This window comes from Orcinus orca, chromosome 13 (genome assembly GCF_937001465.1).
Source record: "Orcinus orca chromosome 13, mOrcOrc1.1, whole genome shotgun sequence".
Classification (NCBI taxonomy): domain Eukaryota; kingdom Metazoa; phylum Chordata; class Mammalia; order Artiodactyla; family Delphinidae; genus Orcinus; species Orcinus orca.
Window position 1 is genome coordinate 38,474,770 of NC_064571.1, and position 26,251 is coordinate 38,501,020.

The 26,251-nt window shown below is 35.8% G+C and overlaps 1 protein-coding gene across 1 annotated transcript in view; it reads left to right on the plus strand.

Moving 5' to 3' along the window:
- Positions 1 to 26,251, plus strand: part of WDPCP (WD repeat containing planar cell polarity effector) — a 274,720-nt gene that overhangs the window by 162,549 nt on the left and 85,920 nt on the right. The window contains exons 13-14 of the mRNA XM_049695803.1: positions 1,827 to 2,015; positions 5,224 to 5,347. Coding sequence (XP_049551760.1) covers positions 1,827 to 2,015; positions 5,224 to 5,347 — 313 coding nt within the window. The remainder of the gene's footprint in view (positions 1 to 1,826; positions 2,016 to 5,223; positions 5,348 to 26,251) is intronic.

Sequence of the window (26,251 nt, forward strand, 5' to 3'; positions counted from 1 at the left end):
CCGCGGAGCGGCTGGGCCTGTGAGCCATGGCCGCTAAGCCTGCACGCCCGGAGCCTGTGCTCCGCAACGGGAGAGGCCACAACAGTGAGAGGCCCGTGTACCGCAAAAAAAAAAAAAAAAAAAAAAAAGAATTTTTTCTTCATGAATTTTCAATGCTTTGTTATAAAATTATAGAATTCTAGGCTAATTCATTTTTATCTCAGCATTTTTTAAAGCCCTACTGTTGTCTCTAGCTTGCATAATTTCAGAAGCAAAGTTTGCTATTTTTTATCTTTGTTTCCCTGTTTTTATTTTATATACTTCAGAGATTCCAAATAATTTCACATACGTTTTCTCATTTAGCTTTATGATTATTTGTACTGAGAAGTTTTTGTAGTTTCACTCAAATCAGTAAACATTTGTGGAAGGAAAAAGATTTTACAGATAGCTACTTTTTAAAGATTAAAAAAAAACCCAAACTCCTTAAAAGCACTAATACTTATTGTCACTTAATTACACAGAAATTGTTAGCTTCAAATGAGATCAGCCATATTTAAAAGATAAGATAAAACTAGAACAGAGTCCACCCCCCTTTGTTTTGTGCTCTTGCTTCTCTAAGCTTAGAAGTGGATTTTCTTTCATTTTAAAAGGGTAGGCAAATGTGTTTATGTTGTTCTAAGATATTTTATAGTAGATCTTAGTTGTGAAAGTGGATCAATAACAAGATTAATCCTGATAATTTCTTACTAATAATTACTAATAATAGAAGAGAATAATCTCAGTGCCAATTTAAAATAAATTGGTATGTGGTATCTGTGAAGAAGCTATCAATTTAGAGCACCCATTAATAAAACAGTCCTAAAAATGTTTATATAGTCACATTATATTTGTCATGGATATTTGTACTTTTTGACCCCCAAGTACATGGGGCTGAAGACCAGGTGCAACTTAGAACTAATTAAGCTGGTCAATAAGAATTGTGTTACATCAAAATTATCTCTAAATATATACAGCCGAGGCCTAAATGACAGATGGGAAAAATTAAATTAGCTATTGTGATTTACCTAAAAGTTCTCAGGTTTTTTCATTTTTAGTCTGAACAGTTTGGTTATAAATTAGTTAATATGTGCTGAATGGTAAGCCTAAGCTAGATGGAGTTGGTAGGTGGTATTTAAAGATTTAACCACAGTGCCATATTACTCTTGCCCCCCCCCAAATCCCATATTTCTAGCACTTTATGCAAGAAATGATCACTGGATTTTTCCTTTGTAGAAAATTTAAATCTGTTTTTGTTATTCTACTTTTTATTTTATTTATTTTATTTATTTTTTTGTGGTACACGGGCCTCTCACTGTTGTGGCCTCTCCTGTTGCGGAGCACAGGCTCCGGACGCGCAGGCTCAGCGGCCATAGCCCACGGGCCCAGCCGTTCCGCGGCATGTGGTATCTTCCCGGACCAGGGCATGAACCCGTGTCCCCTGAATCGGCAGGCGGACTCTCAACCACTGCGCCACCAGGGAAGCCGTCTACTTTTTATTTATTTATCTATTTGGCTGCACCGGGTCTTAGCTGCCGCTTGTGGGATCTTCATTGTGGCATGCAGGATCTTTAGTTGTGGCATCTGGGATCTTTAGTTGTGGCATGTGGGATCTTCAGTTGTTGCACACGGGGTCCCTAGTTGTGGCATGCGGGATCTTTAGTTGCGGCATGTGGGATCTAGTTCCCTGACCAGGGATTGAACCTGGCCCCCCTGCATTGGGAGCATGGAGTCATAGCCACTGGACCACCAGGGAAGTCCTACTTCTTATTTTTAAAAGATTCACTTGATTTTATATTTTTCTGTGACAGGTATCTTCACACAAGGACAGCTGGGCCTGGTAGACATCATCTTCCAGTACATTCACTGTGATGAGATCTATGAGGCAATAAACATCCTGAATAGTATGAACTGGGACACTCTGGGCTACCAGTGCTTTATCAGCATGACTGCCATAGTAAACCATCTTCTTAGACAAAAGCTCACTCCAGAGAGAGAAGGTCAGACTTAAAATATATTTCATAAATGGGTTTTGTATATACATGAAGTACATTTTTTTTTTTTTTTTTACCATCTTTATTGGGGTATAATTGCTTTACAATGGTGTGTTAGTTCATGAAGTACATTTTATTGTCAGTAGTTTTTTGAGGATGTTTTGAAGTCATGTTACTGGAGATTAGAAGACAAAAATGTTAATGCCCTATTAAACTGACAAAATGAGGTATCAAATAATTACTTCCATACGGTACTTACTGTATAGTACTGGTCAACGTAATAACTTTTCTGTATATACCTATGTTGGAACTCACAATGAAGTCACTGTATATTTCAGACTAAGTTCATGTGTAGAATATGCTCAGATTTCAAACTTTGATGAGAAATTTCATGTACTCTGTAGGGTTTGGAAGACAAAGGGCCCTAAACAAAGTCCTTATTTCTCCTTTACTTTAGACATCAGTATTTTTCTTTCACATCCCGAGTTCTTTGTCCAGACAGTAGACCTTACCACTGATTGTGTGTGTGTGTGTGTGTGTGTGTGTGTGTGTGTGTGTGTGTGTGTGTGTGTGTGTGAATTGCAGCCCAGGCTGTTCCTTCTTGTTTTCATTCTAACTTAGAGTTCTGATACCCCTCTCCCTTCTGCATGCTTGGATTTCCCAACCTTCTCCTAATAAGTTATTTTGCCCATAGGATCTCAGATGTTTATTGTCAAAGAGAGACAAGGCACTGTTAACAAAAAAGAAAAAAAAATATGTGCCACATACAATAATGAAATCAATTTTTATATTTGCCAGTTATCCAGTGTATGTTATTTTTATTATGAGTAATTTATTTACTTAATGTAAAATGCATCTAAACATTCATATCTTTATTTCAAATGTTTGTAATAAGCATTGATATTAACAGTGGGAAATAATGGCCAATGAGAAACTTTCTGTATGTGATTTACAAGGTAAGGAAAACAGGGAATATGTCAAAAGGCCTTTACTGGAGAGCTTTGCTTCCCCACTATTTTCTTTCCACGTTTATAGATTTTCTTATTCCATTTTATTACGTTTCCAAAGTAAACAAATTGTTTAGATAGTATTCTGTACATAACCTTCATTTTACTAATTTTAGAGAAGAATAATCAGCAAGAACATGTTCTTTCAAGAAGTCTGCATCATGAGACTTGGCCCCAACTCATAGGAGGCCCACAATAAATATTTATTTAATGTTAATTGAATGTGCTTTTTGGAGGTAGTCCAACACATCTACGGAGATTCCAGTACTTCTGCAATGAGAAAATGCATAGCACAGTGCTTGGCCCACAGTAGGTACTCAATGAATATTAGTTAAAAATAAAAAGAAGATTATAACTTCAAAATTTTAGGGTTCTAGGATTACTGTAATATTTCTACCTGCAGAGTTATCTCAAGTAATTATTTATTAGTATTGGTACACTCTTCAGGTTGGGTAGATAGCAGAGGAAAAAAAAAGTAGCAGGGTCCCTAAAGAAAGTCTGGTACACATAATCCATGCAAGATACTCTAAACTTACAGTTGAAGAAATATGAAGAAGATGAAATATTGACTCTTAGGAGACTGAGAAATTGCTAGCACCTTAGTGAATTTGTGTTGTAAGATCCCTGTGTAGTAAGAAAGATTATTAGGGAATTCACAAATGGGTATTATCAGATTCCCGCCTTAATAAAGGATATTATCAAGGAACCATATTGGGTGGATAGGTAAATAAAAAACTTGTATGATATACTAGGCTATTAAAATAAAATGCTTGCATGATGCTGGGTTATCAGAATATGTACATTTTAAGCAGGTATATGCATTTTCCCCCAAGTAACTGCAAAACACATTTCTAAAACATTTACAATTCTTCTCTATTGAGATTTATTCTATCTGAATCTAACAAATTTGACATGGTAATTTGTTTTCCTCTTATTAGTGGAACCCAGTGAGCTCTTTTATTTGTAGCTGTGCTGTGGTTGTCTTTGAGATCTTCATTTCTGCCTTAAACATCAAGCTGGGCTATCTAATGAATCTATAACTGTGCTGAGACCTACGAGTATTCCATGTAGGCTCAAACATTTCAGATGTACGGAACATGCTGTCAAGAAAACAAGCAATGGCAAGAGAATCTGGCTTGCTTTCACAATGGCATTGCTGTATTCAATTTTAATCTAAATTGACTGCTGCTTTGAAAGAAAATACCACTAAAGTTCATCTTACTTTACTGTCTAGATTTGAGATTAAAAAAAGAAATAGCTAACAGCTTAGCCAAGTCCATAGCAATTACTCTGATGAGGTATGCAATACTTTCAAACCCAGATATGCTTAAAATTAAAGAGTTTTGCTAAATAAGGAATTGTTCATTCAACCTAATGCTAGTAGCATAAAAATCAGTGGAGTCTTACTGTGAACTGTATTCTCATACAACTCTCACCATTATGGTAATTATATATTTTCCAGGTATTTCTTGGAGGAAACACAACCCCATTGGCATGTCTTGGTAAAAGTGTAAATTAGGCAAAATGTGCTGTTTTCTCCCAATCACTAGCCCTTTGGCTTATCAAAACCTGCTCTCCAATCCTTCCTTCCTAGGAGGGTGTCAGTTGACCAAAGCAGATTAACATACCTCCCAGGGGTGTGTTAACTTTCACACTTGGACAAAACCAACAATCTTGTTGTTCAGGACAGGATTTAAGGAAGGTATAGGGAATTTCAGTCTTTCTCTAAAGTTGTAATAGAGAGATATTATTACTCCAATCAGGATATTTTTATTTGTATTATTTTTTTAAACATTTCTAATACTGATTTCAATGCCTAATGCAGAAAGGCTAGTTTGTTCCTTCCAGCTAAAGAGTAAATGTTGAGCACACTGTGAGTTGATTTTACTGGAAATACTAGTTCAAACTGTGTTACTCTGATGAGTCACTGTTTTAATTACCCATTTGTGGTGAGAGGTTGATTCATTATGGATTTCTTCAGTTTTGACAGCTTTTTGTTGCTCAGAGTCATTGTCAGCTTTGCTTCAAGTGAAAGTTTATACACAGGTTTGTTTTTGTATCAGCTGTCATATTTTAATTTCATCTTTCCTGCAACAAGCTCACATTTCATCCAAGTTTGCAAAACCTGACTGACTGCAAACATGAGTATTCTGTTGTAATTGAAGGAGTTTCACTTGTTTTAGTGCTGCTATGTTTGAATTCCACAGCACAGCTTGAGGCAAGCCTTGGAACCTTCTATGCTCCAACAAGACCACTCCTGGATACAACTATATTGGAATACAGAGACCAAATCAGCAAATATGCAAGGAGATTCTTCCACCACTTACTCAGGTGAATGGTATCTTTGGATTAATTAGTGTCAGACTAATTACCTATTCAAGGAGCCATCTTCTTTAATTAGAATATTCCATAATATGGCTATATCTTTTTTAATAGTCTGTCCCCTAAGAGAAAAAGAAATTGGCTCTTGATATTCTTTATTTAATTCGTTCTTGTTTTCCTATTAAGGACTATATTGGAATATTGTTGAGGGCTTTTACATCATTACTACACTTTAATATAATTGCCCCTTTAATACAAAAGCAAAAAATACCAGCTATGTAAAGTGAATTTTAAAATATTAATTGTACTCTTAACAATAGAGAAATGTTTATTTTAATTGCAGCTAAAATGAATGTGCTATAAAGTTCTAAGACAGTCACAGGTCTGCTTTACTTTCAGAATTACTGTAGAGAGATTTGCTCATTGTCTTCCTATACAAGGTGGCAAGTTGCTAGCTTCACTGTGCCTCATTTTCTCTGCTTTAATTTCCTTTAATTCTTTTAATCTTATGGATTATGTGAAAAATTAGATAATGTCAAGAAGTTACTCTGAGACAGATACTGCAGAAGTTGAAGGACAAGTACCTATAGCATTTCTCTATATATACAGTTCAAAAAATGGATGGAAGATGAATGGATGGATAGAGATGGATGGATAGATGGATAGATAGATAGATAACTAGCTAGTTAGTTACTTTAGGGATACATCTGAATATGTCAATGCTAGAAGTAAAAGCAAAGAAGTGAGTATAACAAAATTTAGGATATTGTGGAATGGGTTAAGAGAAATATGAGAGGAACAAGTCCATGGAGCCACCAAGGTATTAGTAATGTTCCATTTCTTAAGTGGGGTATATATCAGGGTCCAATAAAAATTATTATTCTTTTAGCTGAAAGTATACTTTTTGTGTACTTTTATATATATTTTATAATAGAAAGTAATAGAATTTTCAGTTTCATGTACCATAAATTACATTGAGTTGAATTTAGAGTTTTCATTTTACTTACAGTATAACCTAGCTGTTGTAGTTCTTTTTAACTCAAGCAATTTCATGTATAGTCTCCCCTTTTTTTCCTCAGAACAACCCTGCTAAGGAGGTATTATCAATTGACAAATGAGTAAACTATTTATAAAGTGGCACTTTGATCTCTACCCAACAGTGAAACCTTTGGAAAACAGTCTTTATAGAAGCTGAGAGATGTTAATATATTGCATGAGTTATGACCTATAATTGAATATTGCCTTTTTATCTGAACGATTTTAGTATATTCTAAAAGATTCTTCACCCTAGATGAGGCAGTGTTCTATGTATAGTCATATACATAGACATGACAGAAATACTGGGACTGATGTAGTACTGATGTAACCACACAGACTCTAACTTTTCTGTGTGGTTACATCTGGAATTGAATGTTTTCTCTTAGGGTATACTAGGTTTTTCATATTTCCTTTTTTGCATGCTTTCTACTATTTCAATTATAATGAATGTTTAGTAGTTCTTTTGACAGTAGGCTATACACGGCATTATGAAAAAAGGAACGTTAAGTGTAGAAGAAATTGAATGAGATAGCTTAAGTTGGAACCATCCTTTTGTTTAATCTGCTGCCAAGAAGTTCTGCTTAAGGGAAGAGAAAAAGGGCAAATACTTTTCTGTATTTGTGAAGTACTAGAATTGCATTACCCTCTGTACTTGGCTAGCCAGTATTTTAATACTCTAAAAAAAGTTATTAGATAATGGAATAAGTCCTAAACAGTAAAGATCATCATAAAGAATTTTAAATTAAAGATGAAAGAAAGAGGCACCATGCAGAATAGGGATATACCTAAGATCACCCACTGGTTAAGCTGAGGACTCAGATTGCTTGAGTCCTGATTAGAAAAAGAATAAAATATTATATTGATTTTAATATCAAAAAGTATATGGCGGGGCTTCCCTGGTGGGGCTACTCTTCATTGCGGTGCACGGGCTTCTCATTGCGGTATCTTGTTGCAGAGCAGGGGCTCTAGGCGCACAGGCTTCAGTAGTTGTGGCTCACGGTCTTCAGTAGCTGTGGCTCACGGGCTCTAGAGCACAGGCTCAGTGGTTGTGGCATGTGGGCTCGTAGCCGTGGCTTGCGGGCTCTAGAACACAGGCTCAGTAGTTGTGGCACACTGGCTTTGTTGCTCCGCGGCATGTGGGATCTTCCCAGACCAGGGCTTGAACCCCTGTCCCGTGCATTGGCAGGCGGATTCTTAACCACTGTGCCACCAGGGAAGCCCCTATTGCTGATATTTTAAAGGATACAAATAAAACAGCCAGATGAAGAGATGCATAAGGCAAGTTATATGGGAAAGGACTCGAAGCCTCTGTGCCCTCTCCAAGTGCAGCACCTTCCCAGCCCCTCCATATATTCACCAATCCAGAAGCTCTCTGAATCTTCTCCTTTTGAGTATTTATGGAGGCTCCATTACATAGGCATGATTGATTAAATTACTGACCATTGGTGATTAATTCAACCTCCGGCTCCCCTTTCCTCCCTCCTCCCAAGAAGTCCAGGAGTGAGACTGAAGTTCTAACCCTCTAATCATGTGGTTGGTTTCCCTGACAACCAGCCCCCATCTGTAGAGGCTTTCAGAAAGTCACCTCATTAACCTAAACTCAGGTATGGTTGAAATGGGATTGTTATGAATTACAAAAGACTTTCCTTTCACCTTTTTGGCTCCTTGTCACTTAGGAAGTTCCAGGAGCTCCTTTGTCACAAACAGTACAAAGATCTAATATACATATTTCTTATTATAAATCACAGTATCATAGAAGGAAGATGCAGATTTGCCTAAACTAAGTTCAGAAGGTGATTGTTCACCTCTCTGCTTCCATAAAATTGAACAGTCCTCCAGAACTACTGAATAGGGAAGTATTAATGGAATCTTACTCAGCCATAAAAAGAAATGGAGTTATTTGTAGAGAGGTGGATGGATCTAGAGTCTGTCATACAGAGTGAAGTAAGTCAGAAAGAGAAAAACAAATACCATATGCTAACACATATATATGGAATCTAAAAAAAAATGGTTCTGAAGAACCTAGGGGCAGGACAGGAATAAAGACGCAGACGTAGAGAATGGACTTGAGGACACAGGGAGGGGGAAGGGTAAGCTGGGACAAAGTGAGAGAGTGGCATTGACATATATACACTACCAAACGTAAAATAGCTAGTGGGAAGCAGCCGCATAGCACAAAGAGATCAGCTCGGTGCTTTGTGTCCACCTAGAGGGGTGGGATAGGGAGCGTGGGAGGGAGATGCAAGAGGGAGGGGATATGGGGATATATGTATAGCTGATTCACTTTGTTATACAGCAGAAACTACCACACCATTGTAAAGCAATTATACTCCAATAAAGATGTTAAAAACAAAATAGGGAAGTATTAACAAGAGCTTTTCATTATAAGTAAATAGAAACTATAAGAGGAACTCCTAAATATTGATGAAATAAAAGGGCAAACATTTCAGTGAATGTGCCACATATGAAGCTTATTTTACTAACATGGAAATATGTTATAAAGGATTAATAGTTAATTTTACTTATTTCCCCTCTTAACTATAAGACTGTTGTTTTCTGGCTCAAATATTATTATGTGATTATGGCACAGAAAATCATATTTTTAAAATGCTTATAAAATAGTATGCAAAATCTTGGGACAGGGAGCTTTATTGCCTAGAAATAAAAATATCATGTTTATAAAATATTTGTGGGGAAATGTACTGATGTCTGCATTTTCCTTGGCACTGCAACAAAAAAATAAGATGAACTGATGGATAGAAAGGGAGATGAATAGATATGTGATAAAACAATGTTGTAAAATGATGATAGAATCTAGGTGGTAAAAAAATATATATATTATTTTCACTTTCCTGGATGTTTGAAAATTTGTATAATATATTGGAGGATAATATGTATTATGTTGGAGTCAATATTTACACTTAGAATTCAGAAAACAAAAGGTAGTCTTTTAGAAATGGCTCTTGGCTTATGAAAAATATATATGTTAGGCAAAAAGAAATTGTTAACCACTTTGACTTTTAAATGGCTTTTTAAATTTTACTTTTTACTAATGGAGCATACACAGTAAATAAAACAATTATATGAAACCAATTCAAAAAACAAAAATACTAAAACTGCTACCTACGAATATTTAGAGAATAAGATAGAATGATATACAGAGAAAAACTTCCTGGTCAGATCATCTATTTAATGGATAATATATTTAAAATATTTGTTTAAAGCCTGGTAGAGCTGGCAGGAAACTAAGGGAAACACTCAGAAGTTGAAATGACAAGGATGCTTGATTCCACAAGAATAAGCAAAGTCAAAGTTTGCCTTGAGGGCATCTGCTGGCACCTGGCAGTGAGGTGTTTGATTTATAAAGGCTGTGTACTCAGAGGGTTGGAGACAAAGCCTAGGGCTCAAGCAGAGTGGGAGACTGGATCAGAGATCCCCACATCAATCTAGGACCCTTGAAGGGCAACATCTTCCTTGAGAGAACTAAAAGGAAGGAAGGTATGAGATGCAAGAAGGAGTGGTGGACAAAAATAATGTTAAACTTGTGGGAACTTAAACAAAAATGGATCATGTAAAACATAACCACTAATGTCTAATGCAGGTGGTTAAATTAAGATTAGAATCCTGGACAATGACAACATATAAATCAGAAGAGAAGTGAAGAAGTTAAAGCATTCTAAGGTTCTTGACTTTTCAAGAGGAAGGTAGAGATACTTATTAATACCAGATTTTATTCAGTAAAAGATACACAGTAGAATTTCTAGGGTAATCACTGAAAGAATAGAAATAGAGTGTATACTTGTCAAACAAATAGAGTGAAAATGTTGGATAAGGAAAAAAAATTCAACCCCAAAGAAGGCAAGAATTGGGGGAGGGTGCAGCATGCAGGGGGAAGAAACATAAAAAAAGATGAAAAACAGAAAACACAATGAGGTAGTAGAAATGAATTTTAAAAATCAATAATCATTGTCAATTTAAGTAGGTTAAAATTTTCATTCGCAGAGATTGTTGAAACAGTTTTTTCTACGTTTTTACAAGAGACATCTAACACATAGAAAGTTTAAAAGCTAGAGAATGGAAAAAAATTATACTAAGTCAATACCAAAAGAGACCTAATAATGTTATATAAATAGTCTTTAAAGCAAAATCAGTAGTACAGATTAATAGAGATCAATATCAACAGAAGAATCAATTTACCAGTAAGATATAACAATTCTAAATGTGTATAATATAGCTTGAGTACACATAAAATAAAAATTGACAAATCCACTTTCATAGTTAGAAATTTTAATTCCCTTTGTGTGGTAATTGATAGATTAAGTGAACAAAGTATAATTAAGGAAATAGAGAATATGAACAGGCACTATTGTTAGAGCTAGAATATAGCAATGAACAAAACAGACACACACACAAAAATCCATGGCATCATAAAGTTTACAGTTAGTGAAGGAAACATTATGTAAATAAGTAGGTAGAATATATAGAATGTTAAGTAATGATGCATACCTTGAAGAAGAGCAAAGCAAGGACAGGAACTAGGGAGCATTGGGTGGTGAGGCCTCCCTAAGAAGGTGAAATATGAGTTAAATCCCAGCACTTTGGCTGGAGCAGTGAATGAGAGGCAGAATAATAAGAGCTTGGGCCAGAGGTCTAGGAGGTGGCTCGGTTATATAGGACTTTTGTTGGCTGTTGTAAGGAACTGGGATTTTTCTCTTGAATAATAGGGCAAGTCAGTAGATGATTTGGACCAACTAGTGAATGAATCACTCAGTTGCTATGTTGAGAATAGACCTTTGAAGGCCAAGAGTAAGGAGAGCATTTGGGAGGCTGTTGCAATAATTGAGTGAGAAATGGTGACCATTTAAAGCAGATTGGTAGTAAGAGGGATGAGGATAGAGTGCTTGGATTTTGGACATATTGAAGGTTTGGCTAATAGCATTTGCTCACAGACTGGATGAAGCATATGATAGAAAGAGAAGGTAAGGATGACTTGAAGTGTTTGGATCTCAGCAACTGGAAAAATGGAGTTGCATTGACAAGACCAGTAAAACTGCAGAAAGAATAAGTAGTGGGAAAAGGTCAAGAGATTGGTTTTGAACATGTTGAGTTTGAATGAGAAATTCAGAGGTAAGTTCTGAGGCAGAGTTATAAGGGAAATATATAGCTTTAAATGTTTGTATTAGAAAAGAAGAAAGGCTCAAAATTAAAGAACCATGCAATTTAAAACATTATTTATAATAGCCAAGATATGGAAGCAAACTAAGTGTCCACTGACAGATGAATGGGTAAAAAAGATGTGGTCTATATTAATACAATGGACTATTACTCAGTCATAAAAACGAATGAAATCTTGCCATTTGAAACAACATGGATGGACCTAGAGGGTATTATGGTAAGTGAAATAAGTCAGACAGAGAAAGACAAATACTGTATGATTTCACTTATATGTGGAACATAAAAACAAAACAAATGAACAAACAACAAAACAGAAACAGACTCATCGATTCGGAGAACAAACATGTGGTGGCCAGAGGGGAGATGAGTGGTGGGGATGAGTAAAATAGGTGAGGGAAAGTAAGAGGTACAGACTTCCAGTTACAAAATAAATGAGTCACAGGGATGAAATACACAGCATGAGGAATATAGTCAATAATATTATAATAACTTCATATGGTGACAGATTGTAACTAATTGCAGTGATCATTTTGTAATGTATAGAGATATCAAATCACTATAGCAATTATACTTCAATTTTTTTAAAAAAGCACCATGCAATTTAAGAAATTCAAAAAATATTAGCAAAATAAACCTACAAAAAGTAGAAGGAAGGAAATAATATATGCTCAGAAATTAATGTAACAAAAACTTATAAAAGAGGATTAATAAAACTAAGCATTTGTTCTTTGACAAGATTGGTAAAACAGAAAATAATGAACAATATAAGGGATATACTAAAAGGGACCTAATGATAGACATGTCAGAGATTTTGAAAAATTAAAATAAAGGGAACACTATGAAAAACAAACTTGAAAAATTAGGTGAAATGGAGAATTTCTTAGAAAAATAAAAATAACCAAAACTGAATGAAAAAAAAATAGAAGATCTGAATAGCTCTATAACCATTAATGAAATTAAATTAGTAATTAACATTTTTCCCACAAAGTAAGCCACAGTCCCAAGATGTTTTTAACAAATGAGGATCCATGACTATACTCACACAACTTTTTCTTCATTGCTTTTCTTTTAGCCGTTTTTTCTTTTTCTTTTGCAGTAAGTGGGCCTCTCACTGTTGTGGCCTCTCCCGTTGCGGAGCACATGCTCCGGACGCGCAGGCTCAGTGGCCATGGCTCACGGGCCCAGCCGCTCCACGGCATGTGGGATCTTCCCAGACCGGGGCACGAACCCGTGTCCCCTGCATCAGCAGGCGGACTCTCAACCACTGAGCCACCAGGGAAGCCCAAGCCGTTTTTTCAAATGCATATTTATTTACATAGTTGTAATCATTGAGTACATGAAATTTTAAAGAAAAAAATCCTAAGAGTTGCTTCACTATGATGGCCTTCTAAGAGACTTTTACTTTCTTTGATATGGTCCTTAGATTTAAAGATTAACTCTAGAAAGTGACTCGCACATATATGAACAGACCTTTGTTTAGGAAAAGGATCAAAGATCAAAAAGGGAAAATAAGCAGAAGGGAACAAGGACAAAACCTTAAGGCCTTTAACTGAAAGCAACTAGATAAATGTGCTTTTATAGATGAAGGAGCTTGTTTCCATGTGGGCCCAGTTAGGGCTGGTTGGGTATAGGGGCAGTTGAGATTCCCACCAGAGGGTGAGGGGCCTTCTACCATAATGATGATTTGAAAAAAAAGTTGTGATACTAATCAGTAAATTGGTAAACCAAACAAAATTTGTTGAGGATAGATGCAAATAACTTGAAGGCTGTTTCATGAACAAATTTGACACACTTGGCTCTTCTTCCTCAAGGTTCCCCTTTTGTAGTTAATCAGGGGTATGAGCCAGGGATGTGGCCCAAAGCATCCAAACTGTGTTGCATTTGGCAGTATGGCTTTCCTTTTCAGCATCACTTCCCTATATATGACTATACCAGTGAAATAAGTCCTTAGATTTTACTTGTATTGCTCACATTCTCTCTCAGATTTTTATGTCTAAAAATCAAAATGGGTAAAAACTGCATTGTTAAAAGGAAAATCATGATTATTTGAAAAGCCACCATAATAACCATTCTGTTTTATTGGAATTACTGTAATGGCCTTAAGAACTCTCTTTTGTCCAGTGTGAGAGAAAAAGACTAGATTCGTCATAGAGGTGGAGTTAAGAATAGGGATAGTCTGCTTATTAGGCATCATATTGAATGGATGAATCTTAAGACTTTTTTCACTCTAGTCATTACTGTTTTCATTTGTGATGTACAAAATTTGCTTTCTGCCTAAATTCTAGTTGAGTTTTCTATTCAGAACTGCTTGTCATTCTCATTTTCTCTTGGATGTAACTTCCCACTGTCTTCTCTGTTACTCTTATTCAATGAGTAATTTACTGGGCTGGGGTAAAAGGCCACATTTATAAGTGAGTGAACTGTGTCTGCAGGCCTGACACTTCTGATCAAGACAGTTGTTGACCTCAAACCCCAGACTGGCCCCAAATGACGGCCTCCTCATGCTTCTCGTCAGGATGTCTTACTCTCTTTAGTTTGGCAGATGAAAGGGATCTTTCACATTCACTGCATTAAATAAATGGCATTTATATGAAGGGATTTATTCGCATTCACTGCATTAAATAAATGGCACCTAGCTGCAATTGGTATGTACTAGAGACGAATATGGACATGTAACATGGACCATGTAACAAAGTTACAGCTACTTCTAAAAAAGCTGTGGCGTGAAGAGAGCCTTTACCAACGTGGCAAAAATCAAAGATGTCTTCTCAGATAGTGAAGGACATACATGGTATGCAACTTGTGGCTATTAAGATAGTGATGATGATTCTTGGCTGTTGACACTCATGAAGACTTAAGTCTAGGAGAAATTCGGCTTTGTTAGAGACTCTAACCTGCTGAGGTCTGAAAAGAGAGATGCAGAGAAGATACAGTCAACAATTTATTAGGCAGATTGTTTACATCTGCAGGTCTCACAGCTCAAGGGAAGACCTTGATAGAGTATAAAAAATGAACCTCAATAAATAAGTTTCAGAATATGTCTACTTTTATGTGAAATGTTTCCTTTGTGTTTGATAAAGTATAGATATAATGTTAATAATTCTTTTTTATTGTATATTTAAACTTAACTCAAAAAACTATGAACAGATGTTATAACCTTATTTCTAATTATAGTAAGTATTCGCCCCCATCTGTCATCTTCTAGAGTAGACAGGATAAGTACCATTCACTTCCTATTTTTTTAATTTCCCCCACTTCCCTTTCCTTCCCCACTGATAACCATGTTCAAATAATAAAATATTCAGCTTGCTGTAGATTCTGATTCTTATTAACTATCTCATAACATTTTATAGAAAGAGGTGCTTGGGTTTTGTCAGTACCTGGAGAAGGAGCATCTATCTAAATTTTAGGGAGGTAACAAATACTAGCTTTCCTTAGAAAGCTAGCATGTGGGCCTCAGCAGTGTTAATGGCTGGAAAAAAGACATTACTTTGGTGAAATGTTTAGTGAACACACTGATCACATGTGGTTGTTGCTCTGAGAGGATACGTATTTGTCTTTTAGTTCATAGGTTTTATAAATAAATGTTCTTTAAACCTAAAGTCCCCCATGAATTCAACTCTTCCTTATCCACAGGACTGTACATTGTCATTATAGTTTAGAACAGTAAGCTACATTTTTTCCAATGTATAAGTAATTGTATAAGTAATACATGATTTTATAAGTAATACATGATTTTATAAGTAATACATGATTTTCTTTCACAATATAATACCATTGCCTTCTTTTCATGTCAGTAAACATAGATCCACATCATGCATTATAGAGATGTACCACTATAATTTATTCAGCCATCCTCCTATCTATGGACATGGAATATTTCCAGATTTTTGCTACTATGAGCAATGCTGTAAATAAATGTCATATTCACATATATTCTCACACACACATACACACACACTTTTGTGCATTTATCTGATTATTTCCTGAGAATGAATTCCTGTAAGTGAAATTTCCAAGTCAGAGTTATTCACATTTATAAGATTCTTGATATATTTTTGTCAAATGTTCCTGTCACCATTTTTTCAAATTAGTCATCATATCCACAGTTGAAATAATCAATATCTTAAAGCGCTGAAAATTAAATAGGTGAAATTTGGCACCTTGCTGCTTTAATTTTTGTTGTAGTAAATTCTTTCTTCTTATTTAAAAATTTAAATAATAAACTTTATTGTTTAGAGCAATTAAGTTCATGGCAAAATCAGGAGGAAAGTGTAGAGATTTCCCATATACCCTCTCTCTCCAACCTGCTTTAATATTAATATCTTTTTTTACTAATGGTTATTGCATACATTTCCCTATACACACACACACACACACACACACACACACACAATTTGTATTTTGTGAAAGGTTAAAAGCTAGGGGCTTTATAAATATGATCACATTTAATCCTCACATCATAGTATGTAAGCATATATTATTCTTATTTTATAGCTGAGGATATTCAGAGTGATTAAGTAACTTGTATAACAATTATATATAATATATGGCAGACCAGAATCCTAACTTGAGTCCATCTGACCTCAAAGTCCATGCCCTTCACCATTATACTAGAAACTGAATCACCTCGAGGTAAGGAGTTCCTGTTTTCTAGAGGTATTTGATAAAAGAGGAGATGTATACTGCTATAGAAGGACAGTGCAGTATAGAGGGAAGCAACTGAGAATTTTGAATATGGGCATTCTTACCATTCCTTAACTTCAGTTTCTTGATTTGTATCAATAAATAAGGATAATCATGGTACCTACCACACTGGGATGTTATTAGAATTAATATAATAATCCCTATAATAGGAGCATGTGGTACAATCTGGCACATAATAAGGACCCATAAATGCTATTATTGATTATGGTGTTGTAGAGGTTTAATAAGATGAAGGTGGACTAAATGAACTTTTACAACAGTATTTCCCAACTTTTCCTCATTACTGCCACCTCGAGGAGAAAAAATACATTTTAACTAAATAAATTTAATTTCTTCCTAAAAAGATAAGTTAAAGTCTAAGTAATAAGATTTCTTAGGTAGAGTTAAACTTTGGAGGCCCACAAACTGTTGTAATACCCAAGATTTTTAAAATCTTTTTAAAGAAGTAAACTTTTGCCCTTGAAGGTGATATTGGTCTCATTGCGAATGCATGTTTTAGAAGGAAATGCCTCCATTTAAAATCAAACAAAATTCAAAATTGTCAAACTCATAGGAGAGTTATCCTATGTTTGAGGGAGGAAATGGGACTAAATGAGGTTTCCTTGTAGTTTTATTTTTTTGTAGTTGTTTAAAATTAATTTATTGCTGTATAGTTGATTTGCAGTTTATGTTAATTTCATGTCTACAGTGTTATGATTCAATATTTTTATAGATTATACTCCATTTTAAAGATATTATAAAATAATGGCTATATTTCCCCATGCTGTATAATATATTCTTGTTGCTTATCTATTTTGTATATAGCAGTTTGTATCTCTTAATCCCATACACCTATTTTGCCCCTCCCACCTCCCCTTTCCCCACTGGTAACTACTAGTTTATTTTCTATATCTGAATCTGTTTCTGTTTTGTTATATATATTCATTTCTTTTATTTTTTAGATTCTATATATAAGTGATAACATACAGTATTTGCCTTTCTCTGTCTGACTTCTTTCACTAAGCATACACTCTCTAGGTCCATCACATTGTTGCAAATTACAGAATTTCATTCTTTTTTATGGCTGAGTAATATTCCAGTGTGTGTGTGTGTTTGTGTGTATGTGTGTACCACATCTTTATCCATTCATCTGTTGACAGACAGTTGGGTTGCTTCCATATCTTGGCTATTGTAAATAACGCCGCTTTGAACATTGGGGTACGTGTATCTCTTCAAATTAGTATTTAGGGTTGTTTTCCAGATATATGCCCGGGAGTGGAATCACTGGATCATGTGGTAGTTCTCTTTTTAGTTTTTTTGAGGAACCTCCATACTGTTTTCCGTAGTGGCAGCAACAATTTACATTCCCACCAAAAGTGTACACAAAAGTGTATCTTTCCTCCACATCCTTGCCAACTTGTTACTTTTGATGATAGCCATTCTGACAGGTGTGAGGTTATATATCATTGTGGTTTTGATTTTCATTTCTCTAATGATTAGCGACATTGAGCATCTTTTCATGTGCTTGTTAGCCATCTGTATGTATTCAGTTCAGTTTCTTTCATCAATGTCTTATAGTAAAAGTACAGGTCTTTAACCTCCTTAAGTAGATTTATTCCTAGATATTTTATTCTTTTTCATGCAATGGTAAATGGAATTGTTTTCTTAATTTCTCTTTCTAATAGTTCATTGTTAGTGTATAGGAATGCAAAACATTTCTGTATATATATATATATATATTTTTTGTGGTACGCGGGCCTCTCACTGCTGTGGCCTCTCCTGTTGCGGAGCACAGGCTCCGGACACACAGGCTCAGCGGCCATGGCTCACGGGCCCAGCCGTTCCGTGGCATGTAGGATCTTCCCGGACCGGGGCACGAACCCGTGTCCCCTGCATCGGCAGGCGGACTCTCAACCACTGCGCCACCAGGAAAGCCCTGTATATTAATTTTGTATCCAGCAACTTTACCAAATTCATTGTTTGGCTCTACTAGTTGTCAGGTGGAGACTTTAGGGTTTTCTATATATAGTTTCATGTCAACTGCAAATAGTGAGTTTTACTTCTTCCCTTCCAAATCTGAATGCCTTTTCTTTGTTTTTTTCTTCTCTGATTGCTGTGGCTAGGACTTCCAATCCTATGTTAAATAGAAGTGGTGAGAGCGAGCATCCCCTGTCCTGATTTTAGAGGAAAGGCTCTCACCTTTTCATCACAGAGTATGATGTTAGCTGTGGGTATATCATATACTGCCTTTGTTGAGATTTGTTCTCTCAGTGTTGATGAGAGTTTTTATCATATATGAATGTTGAATTTTATCAAATGCTTTTTCCACATCCATTGAGATGATCATTTGATTTTTATTCTTCCTTTTGTTAATGTAGTATCAATCACATTGATTTGTGAAAATTGAACCATCCTTGCATATCTGGAATAAATCCTACTTGATCATGGTGTGTGATCCTTTTTATATATTGTTGGATTCAGTTTGCTGATATTTTGTTGAGAATTTTTGCATCTATCTTCATCAGCGATATTGGCCTGTAATTTTCTTTTTTTGCTGTGTCTTTGTCTGGTTTAGGGATCAGGGTAATGCTGGCCTTGTAGAATGGATTTGGGACTGTTTGCTCCTCTTCAGTTTTTTGGAATAGTTTGAGAAGGATAGGTATTAGCTCTTCTTTACATGTTCAGTAGAATTCCCCTGTGAAGTTGCCTTGTCTTGGATTTTTGTTTGATGGAAGTTTTTATTTTAATTACAAATTCACTTTCTCTACTAGTTATCGTTTTGTTCTTTCAGATTGTTTGTTTCTTCCTGATTCAGGCTTGGCAGGTTGTATGTTTCCAGAAATTTGTCTATTTTTTTCTAAGTTGTCCAATTTGTTGGCATGTAGCTGTTCATTGTATTCTCTTTTTTTTTTTTTGTATCCCTGTTGTGTTGGTTATTATTTCTCCTCCTTGATTTCTTATTTTGTTTATTTGGGTTTTATCTCTTTTCTTCTTGATGAGCCTGGCTAAATGGTTTATCAATTTTATCTTTTCAAAATAACAGCTCTTCGTTTCATTGATCTTTTCCATTGTTTTTTTCCCCCCCATTTTATTTATTTCCTTTCTGATCTTTATTATTTCCTTCCTTCTGCTGACTTTTGGCTTCATTTGTTCTTCTTTTTCTAATTCTTTTAGATGGTAGGTTAGGTTGTTGGTTTGAGATTTTTCTTGTTTCTTGAGGTGGGCCGGTATCACTTTAAACCTCCCTCTTAGAACTCCTTTTGCTGCATCCTATAGATTTCGGAAAGTTGTATTTCCATTTTCATTTGTCTTGTATTTTCTGATTTCCTGTTTCATTTCTTCATTGACCTATTGGCTTTTTAGTAGCATGATGTTTAGTCTCCATGTGTTTGTGCTTTCCCCTTTTTCTTTCTGTAACTGAGTTCTAGTTTAATACCTTTGTTGTCAGAAAAAATGCATGATAAAATTTATGTCTTAAATTTATTGAGACTTATTTTTTGGCCTAGCATGTGATCTGTTGTGGAGAATGTTCCATGTGCACTTGAAAAGAATGTGTATTCCACTGATTTTGGATGGAATGTCTTGTAAATATTAAGTTCAACTGGTTTAAAATGTCATTTAAGACCACTTTTGCCTTATTAATTATCTCTCTGGGTGATCTATTCATTGATGTATGTGGGGTGATAAAATCCCCTACTATTATTGTATTATTGTCAATTTCTCCCTTTATGTGTACTAATATTTGCTGTATATATTTATGTGCTCCTGTATTGGGTACATATATGTTGAGTGTTGTATACTGTTCTTATATTGATCCCTTTATCATTATATAATGCCTTATTTTGTCTTTTGTTACAGACTTTGTTTTAAAGTCTATTTTGTCTGATATGAGTATTTCTACCCCGCTTTCTTCTTTTTTTCATGTGCATGAAATATCTTTTCCCATCCTCTCACTTTGTCTATGTGTGTCATTAGCTCTAACGTGAGTCTCTTGTAAGCAGCATATAAATGGGTCTTGGGTTTTTTTTTTTTAATCTGATCAGTCACCCTTGTCGTTTGATTGGAGCATTTAGTCCATTGACATTTAAAGTAATTATTGATAGGTATGTATTTATTGCCACTTTATTATTGTGTTGGCCAAAAAGTTCGTTTGGGTTTTTCTGTAATACCTTACGTAAATACCCGAACGAACTTTTTGTCCAGCCCAATGCTTGTGTTCTGGTTGTTTTTGTAGTTCTCCTCTGTTCATTTCTTCTTATTTTTGTTTCTTCCCTTGTGGTTTGATGCTTTTATTTCTTGGTATAGTTCTTTTCCTTTCAAGTATTTTGTGTATCTTTTGTAGGTTTTTGACTTGTTGTTACATGAGTTTCATATATGTTCACCCAAAATTATATCTACTTGTTTTAAACTGGTAGCCATTTAAGTTCAAACACATTCTAGAAGATTTACATTTTTTTCTCCACTCCCCTACATTTTACATCTTTATGCTTATCCCATAACTGTTTACTATAGTTATAGTTGCTTTCATAATTTTTTGTCTTTTAATCTACTTACTGGCTTATTTAAGTGATCTTCAGTCCTTACTATATATCTGCCTTTCGTAGTGGGATTCCTTTTCCTATATATTCATACTTCCTTTCCATTTAGAAAAGACCCTTCAACATTTCTTTTAGGGTAGGTTTAGTATTGATGGATTCTTTTAGTTTTTGCTTGTCTGAATATTTCTTTCTCTCTCCTAAGATTCTAAATGATAATCTTGCTGGGTAGTGTATCCTAGGTTGCAGGTTTTTCTCTTTCAGCACTTTAAATATATCATGCCATGCCCTTCTGTCCTCCAAAGTTTCTGCAGAAAAATCAGCTGATAACCTTATGGGGCTTCCCTTGTGTATGACTCTTTGTTTTACTCTTGCTACCTTTTGAGTCATCTCTTTAACTTTTGCCATTTTAATTATGATATTTCTTAGTGTGGGTCAGTTTGAGTTTATCTTGTTTGCAACTCTGTTATTCTTGTACCTGGATGTCTGTTTTCTTCTTCAGGCTTGGGAAGTTTTCACTCATTATTTCATTAAATACATTTTCAACCCCCTTTCTGTTTCTTGTCTTCTGGGACCCCTATAATGCAAAAGTTGGTACACCTGATGTTATCCCAGAGGTCCTTTAAGCTGTTTTTATTTTAAAAAATATGTTTTTCTTTTTGCTGTTATGATGGGATGGTTTCCATTATTCTTTCTTCCAGATCACTTCTGTGTTCTTCTGTATCACTTAGGCTGCTTTTCATTTCTTCCAGTGTTTTTTGTTTTGTTTCAGCTGTTGAAATCTTCATTTTTGATTGGGTCTTTTTATATTTTCTTGTTCCTTTGTAAAATTCTGTGTTCATCTATTCTTTTCCCTAATTCAGTTAGAATTCTTATTACTAATTTTTTGAATTCTTTATCTGGTCAGTTGTTTACTTCTGTTTCATTATTTAATTTTTTCACGGGTTTTCTTTTGCTCTTTCAATTGAGACCATTTCTTCTGTCTTCTCATTTTGCTTAACTTTCTCTGTCTTTATGAATTTAGGTGAAACAGGTACCTACTGTGGTCTCAAAGGGCTGTCCTTACGTGGAAGTGTACCTATACAGTCTGTGTGTGCCCAGTGGCTTCGGTGGGAGAACTGGATTTTATGTGAACACAAGTTACGTCTTTCCTTAGGGTGTGCTGGCACATGTCACCCACCTTGGTAGGAGGTGGGGATGGAGATGGAGGGGCTAGAGCCTGAACCAGATGTCAGGTGGGACTTCCCCTCTGCTCAGTGGCTGTCACTGCTCTATCGAGGGTGGGGTCAGATCCCAAGTTGCTGGAGTATAATCCCTGAGGGTCGAGTCCAAACTGGCTCTGTTCCCTTTAAATGTGTGCTCTAACTTCTCCCAGCACTGGCACCCTTGCCCCAGAGGGGAGCTGTGCTGGAACAAGAGGGGCCTGTGCAGGCTCTCGGCCTGTGATGAGACGTGGGCTGCTTCTGATGCACTGCCTTTGCAAGGGCCAGTAATGGCCTCCCCCTCCCTGCTTAGATGCTTCTTTGGGTCTAAGGCTTCTTCATCCCTCAGAGCCGTTCACTCCCCTCAGCTTCTGCCACCCCTGCCATTGTGTGGAGCTGCACCGTAGGGAAGGTGGGGCCCTGGAGGCACTTGGTGTGTTTTGGTGCGCAGGCTGTGGTAGTCGGTCCTCAGTAAGAGATGGGTACTACTACTACTGATGTGCTGCCTCTGTAAGGGCCAGTGATTGCTGCCCTACCCTACTCAGATGCTGCTTAGGGTCTGGGTTGCCTCTGCATCTCACAATCATGCTCTCTTCTTAGTCGTGGCAGCCTCACTTCAGTGTAGAGCTGTGATGTGAAGTTAGCAGGGCTGGAGCATTCACTTGGCTCAGGCTACGGTGTGCACTAGGATGGTTGTGTAAAACTGGGCAGCCACTTGAGCACTTTTTAGTCTGCCCTCTCTGTCCTGCTTCAGGACACAGGCAGCACACATGCTTCTCACAAGTGGAGTCCAGGCTTCCCACAGCCCTCCGTATTAGTACCACTGGCACTCCAACCAGCCAAGGGGGCTTTCTTCCCGGTGTTGGACATCAGGGCTGGGGAGCCCAATATGTGGCTCAAACTGCTCACTCCCTAGGGTATGTGTCCACCTGTGTAATCTCCCTTTTCCTTTGAGTCCCCTGCCAGGGTCAGGTCCCAACCTGATTGCTTCTTTTCCCTTCTTACCCAATTCCATGTGTATCTTTTTTACAGATTTCATTGTACAGGAGACTCTTTGCCAGTTTTTAGTTAGTTTTCAATGAAAAATTTCCACATGTGGATGTATTTTTGATGCATTCATGGGGGTAGGTGGGTTCCACATCCTCCTATTCTGCCATCTTGATCCTAACCTGATTTCCTCATACTTTTAAGGTTCTTTTCAACCCTGAGATTTTATGATCCTATGTTTCTCAGGCTCCTTTGAGTAGAAAAATAAAATCTTTGTTCCTAAGGTAACCTTTTCCTAGTTAAGGTTTTAAGTTTTCCAAGTTCTAAGTGAACAGTTATGGTATATCAGTGTAAGTCCTGAATAGTGGCACACATAAATAGTTCAATGTAGATTCAAATAACATTTACAACGTTTACCTGACATATTTAATATTCATAATTATAATCTTGTTATGTAATAGCCAGATTCTTGCATGTATCCATTTCTTTTTATTACTGCATGGTATTCCATGGTATGGTTCTACCACAGTTTGTTTTACCATTCATCCTTTGAAGATTGAAGGAGATCTGTGTTGTGTCTAGTTTTGGGCTATTATGAATAATGCTGCTATAAACATTCATGTACAGGTTTTTATATGCACATGTCTTCATTTCTCTGAGATAAATGCCCAGGAGTGCAGTTGCTGGGTTACATGGTAGTTATAGGTTTAGTTTTTTTAGAAAAGCCAAACTGTTTTTCAGAGTGGCTATATTTTATGTTTCAACATGCACTAAATGAATGATTCACTTTCTCCACACTCTTGTCAGCATTTGGTGTTGCCACTGTTTTGTATTTTAGCCATTCTGAGAGATGTGTAGTGATATCTCATTGTGGCTTTAATTTCCATTACCCTAATGGATTATGAAAATATTTTTCATACAATTATTTGACATTAGTAGATCCTCTTTGATGAAATGTCTCTTAATACCTTACACCATTTTCTAACCTTTTTTTTTTCATTGTTAAGTTTTGAGAGTTCTTTGTTTTAATACCTAGCCTTTGTCAGATAGGTAGTTTGCAAATATTTTCTTCATCTGTAACTTGTCTTTCTATCCTCTTAACAGGGTGTTTGGCAGAGTGAAAATGATTAATTGTGATAACATCCAGTAGCTCAATTTTCCTTTTATTAATTCTGCTTTAGGTGTCAAGTCTAAGTCTTTGACTAGCTTTGTATACCAAAGCTGTATTATATTATATTTTTCTTCTAAAAATTTTTCTTCTAAAAATTTTATAGTTTCATATTTTACATTCATAAGACCATAATCCATTTTGAATAAATTTTCACATAAGTGAGAGATTTGGGTTTAGGTTCTCTTTTTCCTCCGATATCCAGCTGTTCCTGCACCATTTGTTGAAAAGGTTACCCTTCCTCCATTGCATTGCTTTTGTACCTTTGTCAAAAATCACTTAGGCATATTCATGTGGGTTTATATCTGGTTTCTCTATTTTACTCCATTGATCTTTGTATCTGTCCTTTTGTCAATACCACACAGTTTGATTACTGCAGCTATATGAGTCTTAAAATCAGGTAGACTGAGTCTTCTCATTTTTTTTCTGCTATTCTCATTCCTTTATCTTTCCATATAAATTTTAGAATGATCTTGTCTAAATCTAAGATATCTTGCTTTGATTTTGATAAGAATTGTGCTCAACTTGTTTATGTCAACTTGGCATAATTGACACCTTTACTATATTGAATTTCCAATCCATACATGGTATGTCTCTCCATTTATTTAGATAATTGACTTTTTCACCAGCATTTTATAGTTTCCAGCATACAAATCCCATACAAGTTTTCCTTAGATTTATGTCTAAGTATTTTTTTTGACTAATTGTAAATGGTATTGAATTTTTAATTTCAGTGTCTACATGTTCATTGTTATTGTATAGAAATACAATTGATATTTGTATGCTAATTGATTCTGTGGCCTTGATGAATTCAGTTACTGATTTTAGGAGCTTTTTTGCAAATTTCCTTTCATTTCCATTTCTTCTCTTATTGTGCTGGCTAGAACTTCTGGCACTTTGTTGAAAAAGAGTGGTTAGATTGGACATCCTTTTCTTGTTCCAGTGTTAGGGGAGAACATTCATCTTTCACCTTTAAGAACAATGTAGGCAGAATCTGCTCCAAATATTTCTTTAGCTTTTGAGAAAACTATTCATTCAATCAACAAATGTTTATTTACTTTGTGCCACCCGCTATGCTAGGAGTGCAGAAGAGAGCTCAAAGCTCTCACGTTGTGTCTGAGGCTGTAACCCCATGCTTACTATAATTTAGGGTCAATGGTCATGATCAGTTTCAGGATATGCCAGTTTATACATGTATTATCTCACTTAGCTATTTTAGCAATGTATTATATTTTTTAGTCTTTATTACTTTATGAGCCACTATGTAAATCTGACATATTCTCCTTCCCCATCTTATCACTTTAATATAGTTTATTTCTTTTTCAGTGACTTGCTTGTAGTTACTTCTCAAGAATTTTAACCTTTTCTGACTACATGTAATTAAGGTCACTATGAATTCTGATCTGGTCTTTCTCAGTGCTACATATATCCCCTTCCTTTCTTCCGTCTTGTCCTACCATGAAAACACTCTCCTGAGATCTGCAATGAAGGGGGACATACTTTTAATTGATTTACCAAGTTCCTGTTCCCAGAGTTAAAATTGTTAATATCACATCTATACAATTGACATTTATCATTAGAATATAGTTCATTCTTAATCCGAGCTGTGACAGTAGTTTCTCTGAGCTGACTGTGTGTGTAGTCATCCTGATAGGTTGGCTGAGTAAAACATGGCTTTCCTGTTAAGTTTAAATGATCACTACAGTGAAAGACCTACAGCTGGAATGGAAGAAAGGCTGAAGAGAATTACAAACCTAAAGAATGGGATTTGGCAGACTTGGGCTTGAGCAAAAGAAGTGTGAAACAACAGGTGCCATGGGTTGTTATCAGCATTTTTAATTAACATCTGTTTTCAGCCTGAAGCACTTTGCTGAGAATGCGTCACTGTGTCTGTATACAGAGATAAACACAGACAGTTGAGAAGCAGCTAAATAGTAAGATGTTAGTAAAACATAAAGGTTTTCCTTGAGAGGAAAAAACATTGGAGGTTACTAACTGGATATAGATGTCTAAGGGCACCCCTATAAAAACTGTGTTTTAAACCATTTATTTTGAGATTTAATATGTATAGACAGGAACAGTAAAAGGTATGAAAAGATAATCCATAATAATAAAAGTGTTT